Source organism: Bicyclus anynana, chromosome 15 (assembly GCF_947172395.1).
Source record: "Bicyclus anynana chromosome 15, ilBicAnyn1.1, whole genome shotgun sequence".
NCBI classification, from domain to species: Eukaryota; Metazoa; Arthropoda; class Insecta; order Lepidoptera; family Nymphalidae; genus Bicyclus; species Bicyclus anynana.
The window spans coordinates 12,430,243-12,450,499 of record NC_069097.1 but is presented as its reverse complement, the minus strand read 5'-3'; the positions used below and the strand labels follow the sequence as shown (position 1 = coordinate 12,450,499).

At 36.3% G+C, this 20,257-nt stretch overlaps 1 protein-coding gene across 1 annotated transcript in view; it reads right to left on the bottom strand.

Annotated features, from left to right (window-relative positions):
• Nucleotides 1–807: 807 nt before the first annotated feature.
• Nucleotides 808–20,257, bottom strand: part of LOC112048382 (protein cueball) — a 42,870-nt gene continuing 23,420 nt past the window's right edge. The window contains exons 3-7 of the mRNA XM_024085893.2: nt 19,542–20,192; nt 18,597–18,791; nt 16,255–16,437; nt 8,092–8,200; nt 808–2,223 (exon numbers count right to left, since the gene is read on the bottom strand). Of these exons, the coding sequence (XP_023941661.2) occupies nt 2,110–2,223; nt 8,092–8,200; nt 16,255–16,437; nt 18,597–18,791; nt 19,542–20,192 (1,252 nt within the window). The 3' untranslated portion in view covers nt 808–2,109. The remainder of the gene's footprint in view (nt 2,224–8,091; nt 8,201–16,254; nt 16,438–18,596; nt 18,792–19,541; nt 20,193–20,257) is intronic.

Here is a 20,257-nt window from a genome sequence, read left to right as displayed (position 1 = left end):
AGGTAATATGTACCGCTCCGGTAATTGGTAATTATTATGTAAGAAATGCTGGTATTTGTAAATAATCCTGTAAGGTATTATATTTTGATCAATTGCTCGGTAGATCGTATAAGGATACCTACGTAGTAAATCAGTAAGTTACCAGATATTACCTCTTTAGTTGAGAAGATATTTACCATCATGTACCTAGTATTAAAAATATTGGCCAAAGTAGAGGAAGCAAATAAATAATAAAATTGATATGCAACTTATTTCAAATCTTTGTTCGCCTTAGAAAATGTTCTTTTGCTTTTTAATCTGAATAACTGGAAGGTACAAAAGGCAACGCGTGATCCAATAATAAATGATGTAATAAAACAATCAATATGATATGCCTTCTTATATCTTTAGACGTATTGTGTAAGTACCTACATAATTTATTGATTATTGGAAAAAATAAATTAAATAGTAATAAAAATACGGCACTGACGGGATGTTAAGTTATAACTATCGAGGCATTTCATAATTAACTGGGCTCATATGGCGTTGACTTAGCGTATTTTGATATGACGTTGCAGTAGTTAATTTTATTACATGCAGATAACATTGACGATATGAAAATTGTTAGTTGTTGGTTTAAATTGAAAAAAAATAAGGGAAAAAAATATATTCTGAAAGGACATATTCAAGTATATTATGATAATTACAAAATAAGATATAGACAATAATCGAGAACCTATGGTCTAGTGCAGGGTAGGCGAACCTTTATGCATCAACGTGCCATTTTTTCTAAAAAATATTTAATGGGGTCATTGGCGTGCCATCAAATAATTTTGACTTTCTGATTATTTGGAAAATAACAATAATAAATACTATCAAAACTCTTTATGAAATAAAGTAAACAAAAGAGGTACATTTTGGAATGTTTTTATTACACGCATAAATTAAATTATTGTAAAATTAGTGTGACTTCTGTTGCTGCAGGTTAGATGACAAATAATTTATGTAAAATACCTACTTTACACATGTTTTATGATCGGCGACGTGCCCAAAATATTGTGTCGCGTGCCATCAATGGCACGCGTGCCATTGGTTCGCCTACCCTGGTCTAGTGTAATTATCCCGTCAGTGCCGAATCCTATGAAACGATACGATTGACTCGTGTTAGTACGAGATTCACACTCATTGACTGCTGAGCGATGAACTTTCGATTTACAATCTAACAAAGGCCCATAATAGTTATTGCTTGAGTTAAATATTATTTATCTTATATTTATTGTTTTTCTATTAGGTACACAATATATTGCTTTGTTATGGTCATTATTAAAATAAATTTAAATAGATTTAACTGGCATTTGTGGTTACCAATAATTAATATAATTTTAAGGCAACGTTTAGCAGATACCGTTATTCTTAACGAGTTTATACATACAACAGGCATTAATTATATACCATAATATATTATATACTGCAAGATACTATAAATAGTTATATATTAAACCATCGCGTTTAACCTACAAACCTTTGTACAACCCAACATATATTTCCTTAAATATATGTATACTCGTAAGTACTTAAATATTCTCTTGGATTTTTAGCTGCCTTATAAAAACCTTATGGTTCTTAAATATATACGGACGTTAAGAGCCGGAAACAACTAATTTTAATGGCGGAGATAATTAAGAAATCATAATTTCTGATCTTTTATAACAACAAGCAATCTCATAATTAATCGAACCTATTATCCACTGAATATTTTATTTAGTGAACAGTAAGTAACCAAAGGAACTTTTGCTTGAACTATTGTTTCCGTCTCTTAAGTGCCACCAGTCTATCAATACGGCGTTGAAAGCCTTTCACCAGACATATAAAAATACATCTCTCAATAGCAAACCTCATGTCGTTTTTCGTTATAACGATATAACGTTACTATAACATTACTATAAAGTTACTGTAACATTACTATAAACTTACTGTAACATTACTATAAAGTTACTGTAACATTACTATAAAGTTACTGTAACATTACTATAACGTTACTGTAACGTTACTAATCGGTATGCCTATATCGAATATCACAAATGTAAAACTTTGGACTCATCACCAAATGTAGAATGATATGGTGCGATGCTAGTAAATATCGTCTTGGCTCTCCATGTTCGCGATTAGGTTTCTCTTCTCTTCTTTCCCGGGCTTCGCGTCGCCCAATGTCGGTCTAATTGCGTTTCTGGGTTCGAAGCATGGCTGTAACAAAAACAAACAATAACGCTTTTTGCAATAAATATTTACTTAATGTGCACTTTATATCTCTGCTCAGTAAAAAATAGAAACGCAGGAACAAATCGTTATATGACGCCGCGCTAAATGATTTTACGAGTAACAGGAATGGAAATATGGGGGCCTATGTTATTCGCTGATAACGTAGCTTTCCATTAATCGATTACTAGAATCGGTTTAGTGGTTTAGACTTAAAATAGCAAGTAAGTACTGATATGCAATTGTATTATCTTATATAGTATATAAAAATTAATTCATATATCTCTTGTTCACGCCATCACGCGTGAACGGCTGGGCCGATTTCACTATTTATTTTGATGTGTTTGTTATTGTCAGGAGAAAGTTCTTATGACAGAAAAAAAATTAAAAATTAAGGGGTAAGGGTAGGGTAGGGGTAGTTGAAAGTTTACATCGAGTTTGACGCGGACGAAGTCGCAGGCCATATACTATACAACTGAGCAAAGCCGCAGGATAACTTAGTTGTTCAACCATAATATTATTTTGGTGCAGCCTACATATGTAGAGGTCAATAAACCTGTTGCAGTTTTAACGATGTCTACAAATATATATATAAACTTCGTTAATGCGTACCTATTTATAAATTAAAACGCCTAACCGGTTTAATGTAATGTTTACCTTCCGCAATAAGTAAGTACCTATTTTCCCTGACCGTACTAGAGCCGTGATAGCCCAATGGATATGATCTTTGCCTCCGATTTCGGAGGGTGTGGGTTCGAATCCGGTCCGGGACATGCACCTCCAACTTTTCAGTTGTGTGCATTTTAGGAAATTAAATATCACGTGTCTCAAACGGTGAAGGAAAACATCATGAGGAAACTTGTATACCAGGAAATTTTCTTAATTCTCTGCGTGTGTGAAGTCTGCCAATCCGCATTGGACCAGCGTGGTGGACACTCGAACTCAGCAGTGAGCCGAATATGGGTTGATAATGAGGATGATGATTGTTCTAAGCTTATTAATCAAACTTATTTTCATTAATTTAAGAACAAGCTAATTATAGGTGTGAAATGACTAGTGATTTATACCCACTACCCACATTTTTAATTTGTTTGTTTGTAAATAGTACTCGTCAAGAAAAGCTGGTATATATGATAATTTTCTATTTTCCATCAGGTGGATAACATGCTTGGTCAGTCAATTAGTTCTATAAAAATGTGCATGATACAAATTATATACGTTACTAGCGGACCCGCTCAAGCTTCGCTTTGACTTATTAATTTATTTATTTGCACTTCTTCCCTATCCCTACCTTACACTACCCTACCCCTACCCTACCCTACCCTACAACTATCCTACCGCTACCCTATCCCTACCCTATCCCTATACCATAAACCTACCCTACCACTACCCCAACCTACCCCTACCCTATCCCTATACTATACCCCTACCCTACCCTAGGATTTAGGAGTTTGAAAAATAGATGTTGGCTGATTCTCAGACCTACTGAATATGCACAAAAAATTTCATCAAAATCAGTCAAGCCGTTTCGGAGGAGTATGGCAACGAAAACTGTGACACGAGAATTTTATATATTAGATTGTGAATAGGGGCTCATTAAGATTGTTTAAACAATTCCTGGGAAATTATACTAATGCAATATATAGGTAAGCACGTCTTAACACTTAACCAACCGTTTACCGTGAAGGTTAATAAACAATCGAAAACCAGAGCAAATGAATACAAACGCGAATAAAATAGTAATGGATGTAAAATTTTTCTGAAAGTCTAAGCTGTTGCTATAAGGCCTCTACTGGTGCTAATTGGCTGATCGTAAATTACTTTATGTCCGGCCTCTGTAGTAATGTACTTGTTATTATGTACTACCAGCCTACCCGGTCATGCTTCGCTTTGAGTAGTTCCCTACTCCTATACTATTCTACACCCACACTACACCTACTCTACCCCTACCCCTTTTTAGTCACAAATAGTCTGCATACCAAATTAATAACTTTCACCCTCCCTCTCTCCCTTCCTAACCCCACACTTCCTTAAAATGGGTTGAGGAAGTGGGGGGTTAGAAAGAGACAAAAGTAACTTATGTCACTCTCCATCTTTTCAACTATCTCCACTTAAAAAAATACGTCAATTCGTCGCATCGTTTTGCCGTGAAAGACGAACTAACAAACAGACACTTTCATATTTATAATATGATAAGTATGGATAGCATCACAAAATTTCAGTAGAACCTACCTAATTTTATTATATTAGATATCATTATCATCATCATTATCAACCCATATTCGGCTGAGGACGAGTCTACTCTCAGAATGAGAGGCTTATAGTCCACCAGGCTGGCCTAACGCAGAATGGCAGAATTCACAAACGTAGAGAACGAAGAAACTTCTCAGGTATGCAGGTTTCTTCACCATGTTTTTCCTTCACCGTTTGAGACACGTGATATTTAATCTCTTAAAATGCACACAACTGAAAACTTGGGAGGTGCATCCCACGGACCGGATTCGAACCACACATACGTCATATCCACTGGGCTATAACGGCTAATATTAATTTATTTTGCTTTATTTTACCGCGAAGCACGTAACGAAAACCTATTACAAACAAATTTTCGAATCAAGCGTCCCTCTTTTCAAGAAAGAGGATTTGGAGGTTACATATTGAGAATTTCTTCTAATGAAGATAATGTAACCTTCTTTAACCGACCCAGGTCTCGAACCCGAGACTTGATCAAGATGCATTGGCTAACCGCGGGACTAACAGGAGTTTATTTTTGTTAGGAGGAATTTCCTTTATTTAATAAATAGAAGCTTAGATTAATTTAAATAAATAGAAGACGTCGCGCGGTTTTTCTCGCGTAGTTCCCGTTTACGTGAGAATACGACTACGTATACGTGAGAATATATCGGCCGCGTGGCGCAGTGGGTAGTGACCCTGCTTTCTGCAACCACGGCCTTGGGTTCGATTCCCACAACTGGAAAATATTCGTGTGATGAACTTGGGTTTTTTTTCAGTGTCTGTGTATATTTGTACATTATATAAGTATTTATATGTAATATATAAATGTATATGAATATTATAATATCAACTATCTTAGTACCCATAACACAAGCTGCTCTGTATGCTTACTTTGGCGCTAGATAGTGATGTGTATTGTTTAAGTATATTTATTTATTTATTTATTTAATACGAGCCTATGCCACTCATAAATAACGTGGCTTACTAATGGTAGAAGAATTTTCGAAATCGGTTCAATAGGACTAGAGAATTACCTACAATACCACAAACTTTACCTCTTTTTTTTACTTTAAAATTATATTAGTATTTACTACTGTAGGTAGGTACCTACTTATATATGCATATAAGATAAAAGGTTTAAGTTTATACCACCTACCAAGTATGCACATTTTATCGGGCAATAATAAAAGATAATTCGCATAATTATTGTATCGCGTCTTTACTTGTTTTGTTTGGAAAGTCCGATATTGACCTCTCACAATCAGTGTCATTATAAATCCACGGAGTACAGCGTGTTTGTGTTCCAAGAAGATTTAGTATACGATTTTCCTTCTAGATAATGCTATAATTAAACGATATGTATATTAATTATTATTATCAATTAATTATCATTAATTTTAATTAATATGTAGATACCTACCTAATTATCTATATTTTGCCTAAAGATTTACTAATTTAACAATCAAAGATATTTGTAATTTCTATTTTTAATAAATTCATATAATGTTTTTAATTTTTTTTAAACAAACCTAATCAAAAGCTATATTAAGGTACACCCATAGTATACTGTACAATGCAATAGAAACTATTGCATTGTACGGTGTACTATGTTATAACTTATATAACATTTTCAACGTTCGTCCATATTCTGAATTGAATTAAAGCAAGTCGGGTTTTTGAAATTTGTTTAATTTATTTATTTATTTCACACTTTTTAGTTAGGATAGATGGTGAACATTGGATTTATTTATTAGGTTTGTTTCATGTTACAAAGTACGATAATGTACACATACGTACAACCGAGGTTAAGTGAATATCCAAAAAACTCTACGAGACCCTCGGTGGGCGAATCTGGTTTTTTTTTTAAATTTCACCTATCTAAGAACACTTGGGTTATTAAGACAAATCCAACGATATCTTAACTACGTAAATCCGTTAAGCGGTTTGGAAGATATGAGGTAATAAATAATATTAGGTATATACATACATATTTACTTAGATATATACATACATACATAAATACAAAATACGTGCGAAAAACATAACCCTTCTTGCAGTCGGTTAAAAAACAAAAAAAAAAAGTAAAAAAAAATCTACATAAAATAAGCGTATTGTGAGTACCTACGAAATTACTGCCTCATTTTATTGAAAATTATAAGTAGGTAACCAATTAGCCTTAAGGCTATTTACTACTTTTCAAATCTATCTTCTTCTCAAACACTTGTCTATTTACTTTTCTGTCTACGGGACATTCCTTTCAGAGAAATGACGTCAATATAAGCAGAATAAAGATAAATAAAAATATCCAATCGATGACGAAGCGCCATTGAAATTGCAGACAATCACTGCAATTTGCACTTGACCCGTTGATCTAATTCGCTCAAATATTCAACTATTGTAGACTAATGGTGACATTTTTTTATAAAATTAATTATAAAGTTGTATAATAAATTAATTAATCTCCATTGATACCATATTTTCCTTGTTCTTGTAAATGATATTGATAGTAACAAAGTTATAAATAATGTATTGATTTAGACAGGAAAATGTATAATTTATATAATAAAATCTAATTTTATTATAATTAGTAGGAAACTACGCCGACGTTTATCTGAGAAATATAAACAGAAGGTTACCAGTTAGCTATTTCATAGATTAAATCATCAAGGAGCAACAACTATGGAGCCTAGATCCACCTTGCTCCAATACGGCTTAGTATAGGCTTAGGGCTCAGACTAGTCACATATGAACCTGCCTCGCTAGACATATCGGAGATATTGCGCAATATAATTGTCGGCAAAGTCGTTCAGTAAAATAAATCAGCTGAAATATAGCGTCGCGTGTTTCACTTGTCTCTTACATACGTCACAACAAACATTACTTTTCTGTCAAAGTTATAAGTTTCTATTAAAGATCAACAATCTATTGCGATTATAAAAACTGTCTTTATAGTATCAATGTTTCATAGTTGTTATCGTGTTCTTGGCTCTTACCTTCCTCTATAAATGGGCTATTTAATACTGAAAGATTTTTTTAATCGGACCAGTAGTTCCTGAGATTAGCGCCTTCAATCAAACAAACAAACTCTTCAGCTTTATAATATTAGTATACCTAAGGTCGTTTTCCTCAAAAAATTACAGACAATTTTGTTCGTGAATTTGGTTGGTACTAGCCTTCATGTAATAAGTCTGATAATGATAATGACCAGACCAGGACTGGGTGCTCTTCAAGGAACAGTAGTGTAACACAACTAATCTCCTAACTCCGGGGTATGTATTTAAATACTTATATAAAAGATGCCATCACAAAATATCGAATACCGCCCGACTCACAAAGGTAATATTTGGCAGGGCGATAGTTTATGGAGAGGACGAAGTCGCGGCTAGCATATAGTTTTGACTTGAGTGGAAAAGGAGAGTGTTAGTTTTTTGTCAAGGGGCTCCTTAACCCTAAATACAACGATACCAAGTTCGTGATTCCACTCAAGGTCATTCTCTCTCTAGGGTTTGTTTTGGTTACAGTTTGATTTGTTAATTAAGTTGTCCTTCCTCCGACATTGGTTTTTTTTATTTTGTAATCCACTTCCGAGTCTGCTAAAAATATAGATAGTGTGCAACTTACAGTTTCGCATATGTTCATGTTGCAGCAATTCTCAATGGTGATCTCGCACTGGTCGGGGCGCGCGGTGAGGGGGGTGACGTTCTTGTTCACTATTATACGCCTCTTGATCCTGTTAACAATCATTTAGTATTAATTTTAACATGTAGTGACTGAAAAATAAAAAAAATACAAGTGTAAAAACTATATAAACATAAATACATAAAAACATAAATCCTATTATAGTAAATGCGAAAGATCATTCATCACGAAATCCCGAAAACCAATTGATGAACAAAGCTGAAATTTAGCAGGGAAGTAGTTTATATAGTCTGGCAAGTTCATTGATGACACTCCCATGGTATGCGGGCGACGGGGGGAAAGACTGCGCGAGTGTGAATTCGTGCGTGAAGTGAGGTGCATCATTCATCGCTACACGCCCCCCGGCCCGCGCGGACCGTCGGGAGTGTTACGAACGAAGCTGTCAAGCTATAGTTAGTGGGTATCCCCTAAGAACGGATTTTGTGAGACGTCTAAGGGCGGACGAAGTCGCGGGCATTCGCTAGTATATTATAAATGCGAAAGTAAGTCTGTCTGTCTGTTACCTTTTTACGGATAAACGGCTGAACCGATCTAGATAAATTTGGTACAACGGTAAATGGGACCTTGGAGCAAAACATAGGTGACCTACTTTTTGGCTCTAAAATAAAAATTGAAGGGGGTGAAAGTTTGTATGGAAAATCCTTCATTTATACAGTTACAGATTGAAACATTTTTTCACAAAAAAATATTTTTAAAAATTCAACCCCTAAAGTGGTGAAATAGGGCTTGATAGTTTACATTGATTTCCACGCGGACGAAGTCGCGGGCGTCCACTAGAACATAATTTATTTTAGATTTATTAAGGAACTTATTAATACACTATCTAAATTTGCTCTGATATAAACATATCGGCTAGCCAATTAACCTATCGGTAAAATGTCGCAAACAAACCAATAAAGTTTTGGCACAATCATCTATATACTACCTATTCAGTAGTTAGAGTCGTGATAGCCCAGTGGATATGACCTCTGCCTTTGATTGTGAGGGCGTAGGTTCGAATCCGGTCCGGGGCATGCACTCTTCAGTTATGTGCATTTTAAGAAATAAAATATCACGTGTCTTAAACGGTAAAGGAAAAACATTGTGAGGAAACCTGCATACCAGAGAATTATCTTAATTCTCTGTGTGTGTGAAGTCTGCCAATCCGCATTTAGCTAGCGTGGTGGACTATTGGCCTAATCCCTCTCAAGCTCAGCAGTGAGTCGGATATGGATTGATAATGATGATGATTTATATACTAACAGCTAACCGCGATTTTGTTCTTCTTCGACCCGGTTATAATCTTGGTATTCGATCTTAAAGTTAGATTAATATTTAATCTACCTGTGAAAATCGCATGAGAATCAATTTAGTAGTTTTGAAAAATAGCGCTTAAAGACATACAAACAAACAGTAATAATAATAATTATCGCGATGTTATTCCAGCAATAAAGTTCAAAAGTTTATCCAAATACGTTAAGACTTCAGAAGTTTATGCTTAATTGAATAACAAACATCCCTTATTCCACAAAAACGAAACTTCATTAGTAAATAGTTCTGCAATACTAAAAATATAATATTATTTATATTATGCAGGTGCCTAATAGTGCATGGAAGGAAGCGAAATCCACCTTATTATTCACATGTTTGAGTCTTAACCTTGAAAATGTGTAATTATTAACAGTTAATGCAAACAGTTTTTTTATTTGCTTGTGTACATTGAACACTGCTGTAGATACTGTGTATGTACCTATACAATTATTGAGTTATATTATACACCGTGCTACCGGCCGCGTCTATAATCCGCCGCGACATGTATGTATCCATTACGAGAAACTCTATAGTAATATTAAAAATAAGCTGAAGCACATTCACACGCTATCGAAAAAAAAAATTAAAATTGATGAAAAAACTTCAGAACATCCTGTTTCATTCTGTTTGGAAAGAAGAGGTTAATGAACTTTAACCTAGTTTCAGAAATTTTGTTGTTTAATACCTACATACCTACTATTTTTGATACACCTAGTCGGCGGCAGCACAGTAGATATATTACAAGCAGTAGTTGGACTTCATACTAAAGGTCGAAACGCGAGCTATACCTACGCAGCTCGTACGTGGGGTGATCGTGGGGTGAAGACCGTTGCGACTGTGCCGCGGTGACGAACGCAGTGTATTGGATTTTTTAATTATGACGACTAGGAAAAAGTTATTATTTTTATAAAGTTTGATTAATATTTTGTATTCTAAAGACATAATTTAATAAATATATATATAAATAAATGCTTAAATGATAAAATTGTGTAAATAGGTAAATGACGTAAACGTTAATATAATATTATTAAATAATTATTTATTAACTTCTTCATTTAGGTCGTTTTCTTTGATTATTATGTAATACATAGATTTAAATCTTATGACATGTATGTTTTGTATACCTGTATTTTAAGGTAATAAAGAAGTTACGTAAAGAAGTTGTTTGAATTTAACAACATTATTGTGTTGCTCATACTTTAATGTATTTGAATAAAAAAAGTAAAGAGCCAGCTGATATCAATATACCTATCCAGATTTTTTTATTAAACTACTAGCGAACCCGGTCAATCTCAATTTGTTTTTTGTAGTTCCTTCCCTACATGCCAAGTCAGGGTCAATTTTTTATCGTCTATTCTATAGTGTGGGGGTATCGTTATCGGTATTTTTGTACATTACATAAGGGGTTAAAGTGCTAACATAATCTACGGAACCCTACACTGCGCGTGGCCCGACACGCACTTGACCGATTTTTTATTATTTGGTCACCTAGTGTGGTGGTAATAGATAGATGGCATCACCAAAATAAATATATGAAGGTCCTTCAAGATCATTGATTAGTATCAGCCTTATTTAAATCTACCAATCAAAAAACAACACGCATTTTATTGATCACTTCCTATTTTACTACAATTTACAAAGTATTTTATTTGTTTATTTAAAAAAAGTATATTTACAATCACATAACTAAATGGAAACACAAAGTTGGCAAATGTAATTAAAATGCTGGAGGCAGGCAGCCCTATCACATGTTTGCGGAGCGCGCGGCTGTAGGTATTTATTTCAAAAATATGGCCGAGTTATTATACTGCTTGTAATATATCTACTGTGGCGGCAGTGTCTTTACTAGGGCTGTTAATAAAATATCGATATATCAAAATATCGATTATCACTTAATAGCGATAAGTATTCATTACTAATATTTTTATGGACGATATATCGATAGTTCGATATTGAAACGTAGATATCGATACTAGATATTTTTAACAAGTTTTAATTTTTTATATCCCTCGCAAATTATTTAAACTAAAACATTATCAAACATAATCTACTTTACTTTATTTATACTTTATTACGTTTTTCATATTTTAGTTTATTTAATTGCATTTTATCGAAAATGTCACTGAAATAAGTAAAACGTAATGTATTCAGATAGTATACACTACTTTACCCTCAGACAAAACTTTAAACATGTTTAATCGTATTAATTTACTTGTCAATTTAGTTACATAAAAAATAGTGAAGTTTAATAAATACTTAATTGTTAAAAATTTTCATTTAGCCGAAAAATTTATTTTTGAAATTATCGATATATCGAGAATCCGATATTTTAAAAAATAGCAAGCCCTAGTCTTTTGCGGTTTCCTTTTTGATAACGCCGCTCGCCGCCTAACCCGTAACTATTGTCGGCAATGTCCAAAAATAGGTACAGGTAAGAAATGTATCTTTCGATCGTTTCTTATAACGCAAGGTGATTGGTTGGGTCTTAATAATTCGATCATTCGGGTCACAGGTCTTTCGTGTTTTGTGTATCATTACGACTCGACTTAAAGTATGTAGTTACTTGAGTCTTAAACTGAACATCCGTAGGACATGAATCGGAACCCTTTTTTTATTCGTTACAAGTTAGCCATCGACTACAATTTCACCTGACGGCAGTGTAGTAAGTGATTATGCAATCTGAAATGGAAACGGACTAACTTATTAGGGGAAGTATTTGAATCCACGGCTTGGCGGTACGTCTTTGTCGGTAGGGTGGTAACGAGCCACGATCGAAGTCTCCCACCAGCCAGGACCAAAACCCCAATCGGCCCAACCGAGGTTCAAACCCAGGACCTCCGTCTTGTAAATCCACCGCGCACACTACTGCGCCACGAAGGCCGTTAAAATTCCGAACTGATCGGATTTTAGGTTGCTATTCTGTAAAGTGATGTTGTACGACTGACCGACGAGTATTCGATCCAGATAATTGTTACAAGTCCAATTCAGTGTGGTGAACAAAAATCGTTCGCAGATTATTTGAGGCGCTGACGGCCGCGTCACTCGCTCACGCACAAGTACTGATCGGGTATCAGAGATTCGATCAATCACGATCGACACAGGTCTAGTACGGGTTAACACCCGTAAATAAAATAGAATTTAATTTAAAGAAATAGGTTAAAGTGAATGACCTCAAAGCTCAAAGGGACCGACTGGCTGCCGACGTGACTGCGGCGAGGAGGTAGGTAGATGTTTGAAAATACAGGATGTGTTAAAATAATCGATTTTTGAAAGTTTATTACAATTGTAACTCCTTGAATTGTACTTTGTTTTTTTTTTTAATAACACTGATGGATAATAGACATTGGGTACATTATGTGGGATTTTGGTTTAAGACGAATAACGTAGCGCGGTGTATACTTCATTTTACAATCTATACTTTGAGGCACAATTATCCGCCCACTTTAATATACGGGCGTCATATTAAAGAGGGTGGATAGTTGTGCCTCTCAGTATATAATACTAGCGGACGCCCGCGACTTCGTCCGCGTAAATTTCGATGTCAACTTTACTACTTCCCCTACCCTACCCTACCCTACCCCTACTCTACCACTACCCCAACCCTACCCTACCACTACCCCAACCCTACCCTACCCAACCCCTACATCTACCCTACCCCTACCCTACCCTACCCCTACCCCTACCCTACCCTACCCCTACCACCACCCTACACCTATCCTACCCCAAACCTACCACTACCTTAACTACACCCTACCCCCATCCTACCCCTACCCTCGCCGTACCCTATCCCTTTCCTACCCCTATCCCACCCGTACCCCTATCTCACGCCTATCCTACCCCTACCCTACCACTTCCCTATCCTACCCGTACCTCTACCCTACCACTACCCTAAACCCGGCCCTAAACCTACCCTACCCCTACACTACCCCTACGCTTCCCTACCCGTACCCTACCTTACCCTGTAACTTCTCTATCTTACTCCTACCCTTAGCAAAATCGGTCCAGTCCTTCGAGAGTGGTGGTATGACCAAGAGAAATAGATAAATAAAGAGGTAAACTTCGTGTGGTTGTAGGAGGTAATCTCTGGATCTACTGGACTGATTTGGAAAATTGTTTTACCAATAGAAAGCTACGTTATTTGCGAGTGTCATAGGCTATGTTTGATCCCCATATTCACACGGGAACGGGAACTACGTATATGAAAGCGCCGGGCGTCATATAGTGGAATTTCTGCGTCTTTTAGAAATTTTGTATTATCTCCGAAACTATTTAAGTAATTAACATACTGTAAAGGGCAAATCTTATCTCCATAATATTCTTGTGATTATTAAATAATTTATTTTTATAAGGATTAAAGTTTAGTTGTGTAAATAATGAAGTAAACCTAAGTATAAAAAATTAATAATTTTTAAAACACATAAGGTACTATATCTGCTAATATATAGAAGATAGATATATGGTGTCGCGGACTTTTTTGTAGAACTTTTAAAGATACATAAAGTCTCTATACATTAATTTCAATTTTACACAATAGTTAAGGCAGCGCATGCGAATAAGTCTGTTTAAGAGGATTTTCAGTCCGACCTGTATGACAAAAACTGTGTTAACTCGGCTAATATAAAATATAGCCTATAGCACTCCCCGATAATGTAGCATTCTACTGGTGAAAGAATTTTTAAAATCGGACCAGTAGTTCCGAAGATTACCCCATTTAAAAAATGTGACAAACTTACAAACTTACAAACTTTACCTCTTTATAATATTAGTATAGATATAGATTACCTACTTACTTCTAATATTTTTTTATTCTTTACAAGTTAACCGTAGACTACAATCTCACCTGATGATGTGATTATGCAATATAAGATGGAAATGGGCTAACTTGTTAGGAGGATGAAAATCCACACCCCTTTCGGTTTCTACACGACATTGTACCGGAACGCTAAATCGCTTGGCGGCACGTCTTTGCTATTACGGTGGTAACTAACAACAGCCGAAATCTCCCACCAGCCAGAACCTCAATCGGCCCAACCGGGGATCAAACCCAGGACCTCTAGTAAATCAGCCGGGTATATCACTGCGCCACGGAGGCCGTCGAAGAACTCACCTGGGTCTTTTTGTGGTGATTTTGTATGCACATAACATTTCTAATAGTATAATATCGTTGCCTTTAATAGAGTAAAATTATACAGGAAGATAGAAAATATTTTCAAAAGATGCAAGAAGTACCAACTTATTAATAATCTATACTAATATTATAAAGAGGTAAAGTTTGTAAGTTTGTAAGTTTGTCACATTTTTTAAATGGGGTAATCTTCGGAACTACTGGTCCGATTTTAAAAATTCTTTCACCAGTAGAATGCTACATTATCGGGGAGTGCTATAGGCTATATTTTATATTAGCCGAGTTAACACAGTTTTTGTCATACAGGTCGGACTGAAAATCCTCTTAAACAGACTTATTCGCATGCGCTGCCTTAACTATTGTGTAAAATTGAAATTAATGTATAGAGACTTTATGTATCTTTAAAAGTTCTACAAAAAAGTCCGCGACACCATATATCTATCTTCTATATATTAGCAGATATAGTACCTTATGTGTTTTAAAAATTATTAATTTTTTATACTTAGGTTTACTTCATTATTTACACAACTAAACTTTAATCCTTATAAAAATAAATTATTTAATAATCACAAGAATATTATGGAGATAAGATTTGCCCTTTACAGTATGTTAATTACTTAAATAGTTTCGGAGATAATACAAAATTTCTAAAAGACGCAGAAATTCCACTATATGACGCCCGGCGCTTTCATATACGTAGTTCCCGTTCCCGTGTGAATATGGGGATCAAACATAGCCTATGACACTCGCAAATAACGTAGCTTTCTATTGGTAAAACAATTTTCCAAATCAGTCCAGTAGATCCAGAGATTACCTCCTACAACCACACGAAGTTTACCTCTTTATTTATCTATTTCTCTTGGTCATACCACCACTCTCGAAGGACTGGACCGATTTTGCTAAGGGTAGGAGTAAGATAGAGAAGTTACAGGGTAAGGTAGGGTACGGGTAGGGAAGCGTAGGGGTAGTGTAGGGGTAGGGTAGGTTTAGGGCCGGGTTTAGGGTAGTGGTAGGGTAGAGGTACGGGTAGGATAGGGAAGTGGTAGGGTAGGGGTAGGATAGGCGTGAGATAGGGGTACGGGTGGGATAGGGGTAGGAAAGGGATAGGGTACGGCGAGGGTAGGGGTAGGATGGGGGTAGGGTGTAGTTAAGGTAGTGGTAGGTTTGGGGTAGGATAGGTGTAGGGTGGTGGTAGGGGTAGGGTAGGGTAGGGGTAGGGGTAGGGTAGGGTAGGGGTAGGGTAGATGTAGGGATTGGGTAGGGTAGGGTTGGGGTAGTGGTAGGGTAGGGTTGGGGTAGTGGTAGAGTAGGGGTAGGGTAGGGTAGGGTAGGGGAAGTAGTAAAGTTGACATCGAAATTTACGCGGACGAAGTCGCGGGCGTCCGCTAGTATGTATATGTAGACGCAATTTATTGGATGTTTTACCTACTTGCATCATGCATATCGGATTAATGACTACTTACCTGAAATGTTATCTCAGTAAAGCCTGTATGTATACAAACACACTAGTTTTTGTTGTAGTCAAAACTACCTAATAGTTTGGATTTTATAGGTATATAGGTTTTATAGGTATATAGGTTATATAGGTTCAAAGTTTCGAAAAATATCGAGTCCCGCTAACAATCGCGTAACCGCTTTCACTGCACCACGGAGGCCGTCGAAGAACTCACCTGGGTCTTTTCTTTAATTGCAAGATCTTCGTGACGAGTAACGCACATACTAGGCATAACAGCCCGGTTATCGTTCCAAGCACCATCAGTATCGGATCGCGTACGGTGTCCCATCCCGTGCTACATAAATCCGAGTCCACGAATATGTCTCTGCTCTTGCTTTCTGAAGTAAATGCTGAGCAGCTGTAAGGAATGATACAGATTAATCAAAGAGCCAAAGTAAAACTATGGTGCTTACAAGAAGACGAGTCTAATGATGATGACATTAATGAACCGTCGGAGAGTGTAACGGAACCTTCACTCCCCACCACTCAACCCCTCTCCGCGCGCGCAATGCGTGCAGCAGCGCGTCGCGCAGCCGCTTCGCAGTTTGGATCGTGCCGCGATGCAAGAACCAGCTCATGACTAAGGGCCTCGTATGGGTTCGAAACTAGTCGGGCATACTCCGACCTAATATCACGTGAGTTTTAGCCGTGTTTCATAATCAATTAATATAAAACTATGGTCCTTATTAGAAGGCTTAAAGTCACTCAGCGGGTGATGGAGCGAGCTATACTTGGAGTATCTATGCGTGATTGAATCAGAAATGAGGAGATCCGTAGACGAAACAAAGTCACTGACATAGCTCAGTGAGTCGCGAAGCTGTAGTGGCAATGGGCAGGTCACATAGTTCGAAGAGCCGATGGACGTTGGGGTCGCAAGGTGCTGGAATGGCGACCTCCCACTAGGTGGACCGAGGATATCAAGCGGATTGCAGGAAACCGCTGGATGCTGGCGGCTCGAGACTGTTATGCTTGGAGGTCCATGCAAGAGGCCTATGTCCATCGGCTGATATAGAGTCAACAAAATGTTTATAGGCTATGCAGGAGGAAAGTACCTACATCAAAGACTATTTATACTATTATAGAAATGTCACTAGCGCGTCGAAACTGAAGCGAACTAAGTTGGCAAATTGTCTTAATTTCATTTAGTCACATAGTAAACGAAAGTTATTTAAACAAATAATATCTAAATAGTGTCAACAATGTCGAGTTGTGTGATCAGGAAGTGTATATACTATATACATAAATATATAATGTAAGTAAACTCAAAATTATGCATATGTGCGCTCAGTGAAGAAGGTACTTTTTGTGGTTGATTTGTAGGCACGTAACATATCTAATAGTAAAATATCGTTGCCTTTAATAGACTAAAATTATATAGGAAGATAGAAGATATTTTCAAAAAATGCAAGAATTGCCTACTTATTAATAATATGTATATATATACAGGGTGATTCGGTCTTTAGTGCGGATATTTTTTTTCGTGGTTCTGTATCATTAATAGAATATAAATCTACAAACAGTTCGATACATTTAATGTAATTTTTTTTTTAATTTATGTCTCTAAAATAACAAAATAATGTACATATTATTACTAAACAAGATATATTCAGCTTAAAAGTGATCTGGTGACGTCCTTTAGGTATCAAACGAAAATAAAATAAACGCACAATAGGGTGACCCTAAAATTCTGTTCAAAAGTAAATAACTTTAGCTAACGATAATTTTGTTATTTTTGAGTTAAAAAAAAATAGAAAAAATACGTGATCATTAAATTTTGTTTATGTACAAAATATAAAAATATCCGCACTAAAAAAAATTTCTTCCTGTATAATAGTAGACGCAATCAATTGGATGTAAATTTACCTACTTGCATCATGAATATCGGATTAATGACTACCTTACAGATAACCTTTTACTAGCTAATACATTTTGCTGTGCATATTTATAATTTGTTATGTTTATACATTGTATTTCTATGAAGAGGTCACAGATTAAACAGATAGAGCGCACGGAACAGACAGTGTCGTAGCCGCTCCAAATACAAAATTCAAAAACGAATACATTCTCGAGTCAGTACGACACGAAGCGTCATATCAGTAACTTTCAATGTTATGCAAGAAAAATGGCGTCCTGTGTTTTAAAATATTTTAAAAACTGTTTACAAAAACTAAAGAAATAAGATTATTTTTTATTGGTTGTTATTGATTATTATTATATTAATTTACGTAATGGTTGTTAGTGTTAAATTTAGAAATACAAATTAAGAAAAAAATTTGTATATGCAGATGTCAAGGAGACTCGTGACGTTTGGGGTTTTTAATGGGTTTCACCGGCTTAACCACGCTGCTTGTATTCACTATGGATCATTCATTACTCTGTGAAAGAGGTGAGATTTGATTGTTTATGCATTGAATCGTCTCTGAAACTGCTGGACTGATTTAAAAAAAAAAAACTTTCTTAAAACTTTATTAAAGACCATTAAATAAAGTGTCAACTAGCCTATAAATGGTCACTTACTTGCAAGCTTCAACAGGGGGTGCAATAGTTGTTGTTGGTATTAGTTTAGGTGTCTCGCATCTGTCGCCTTCGAAGTCATGAGCACATTTACACTCAGGTGTGCCCGCTTCACTGACGGTACATTCACCATCGTTCAAGCAATGACTATAGCAGACACTCGCCTCACATCGAGTGCCAGAGAAACCACGTCTGCATCTAGAAATAACGGTAAAATTTGCAAAATATAATAATCAGCTCACTACTGAGCACGAGTCTCCTCTCAGATTGAGAGGGCTTAGGTCAAAAGTCCGCCACACTGGCCCAATGCGGATTGGCAGACTTCTCACACGCAGAAATTAAGAAAATTCTCTGGTATGCAGGTTTCCTCACGATGTTTTTCCTTCACCATTTGAGACACGTGATAATTTCTTAAAATGCACACAACTGAAATTTGGAAGTGCATGTCCCGGACCGGATTCGAACCTACGTCCCACAGAATCGGAGGCAGGGGTCATCCACTGGGCTCTCACGGCTCTGTTAGAATATTAATTTCAGCTAATAGCAAGTTATCTTATTGATGCCGCATAGAAACTGTTATGTGATAAAACTCTCTTAAATCTTAAACAGCATCGTCACTTAACATCAGGTGAGAAGCTATCTTGTCATTGAATAAAAAAAAAGTTAAAAGTCCTGGTAAAGAAACTCAGCGTTAAAGCAGAATCTATCATTGTCTTATCTATGCTAATATTATAAAGCTGAAAAGTTCGTTTGTTTGGTTGAACGCGCTAATCTCAGGAACTACTGGTCCGATTTGAAAAATTATTTCAGTGTTAGATAGCCCATTTCTCGAGGAAGCCTATAGGCTATGTATTATCTCCGTATTTTTACGAGAACGGGAACCACGCGGGTGAAACCGCGTATACAAATTTAGAATATTTTATACAATCTAAAAACTGTGTCACTTACTTGCAGGTCGGTTGGCCGTCGCTCGAGGCACTGCAATCACCATTCAAACAGAAGTTCTGGCAAACGGATATCTCACACCTATCACCAGTATAACCAGCTGAACATTTGCACTCTAACTGTCCTGTCTTCACACCGTGCAAACAAAACAGTCCCACGTCTTTAGGAATGCGAATGGAATCGTTTACGGCAGTGTTGTTTTGTGTTAGATTAGCTAAAATCTTACATTCATCCACATTTTCAGTTTGGTCGGCAATTTTATAATTCGCAGCTATACCGAAAGGTACTTCATTGTTGAACTGTACGAATTCTTCTGGATCCGCATTTGTTGCATTTTTCGATAGCTTCCACACTGATCTGAATCCCCAATCGACCCAATAGATGCTGTCTTTTGTAACGGTTAAGGAATTTGGCTGATGGTATGTGCCTGTCAGCATTTGTTGCCTGTTTTTCCCGTCTAAATCGGATGACTCGATGGAATAATGTATGCCTTCTTTATCGTCGGCCCAGTAAAGCCGTTTTGTTCGTTGATCGATAGCTATGCTGACCGGCATGTGGATATCAGTGTCAACAATAGTGGTCCTTTCACTGCCATCGAATCGTGCTCTCTCTATCGTTGGTTTTGAAATGTTTGTATTTGTCCAATAAATGTATCTGCAAAAAAATTTAAGTATTTTAGACAATTATATTGAACAGAATCAATAGAAGGATTAAATGTA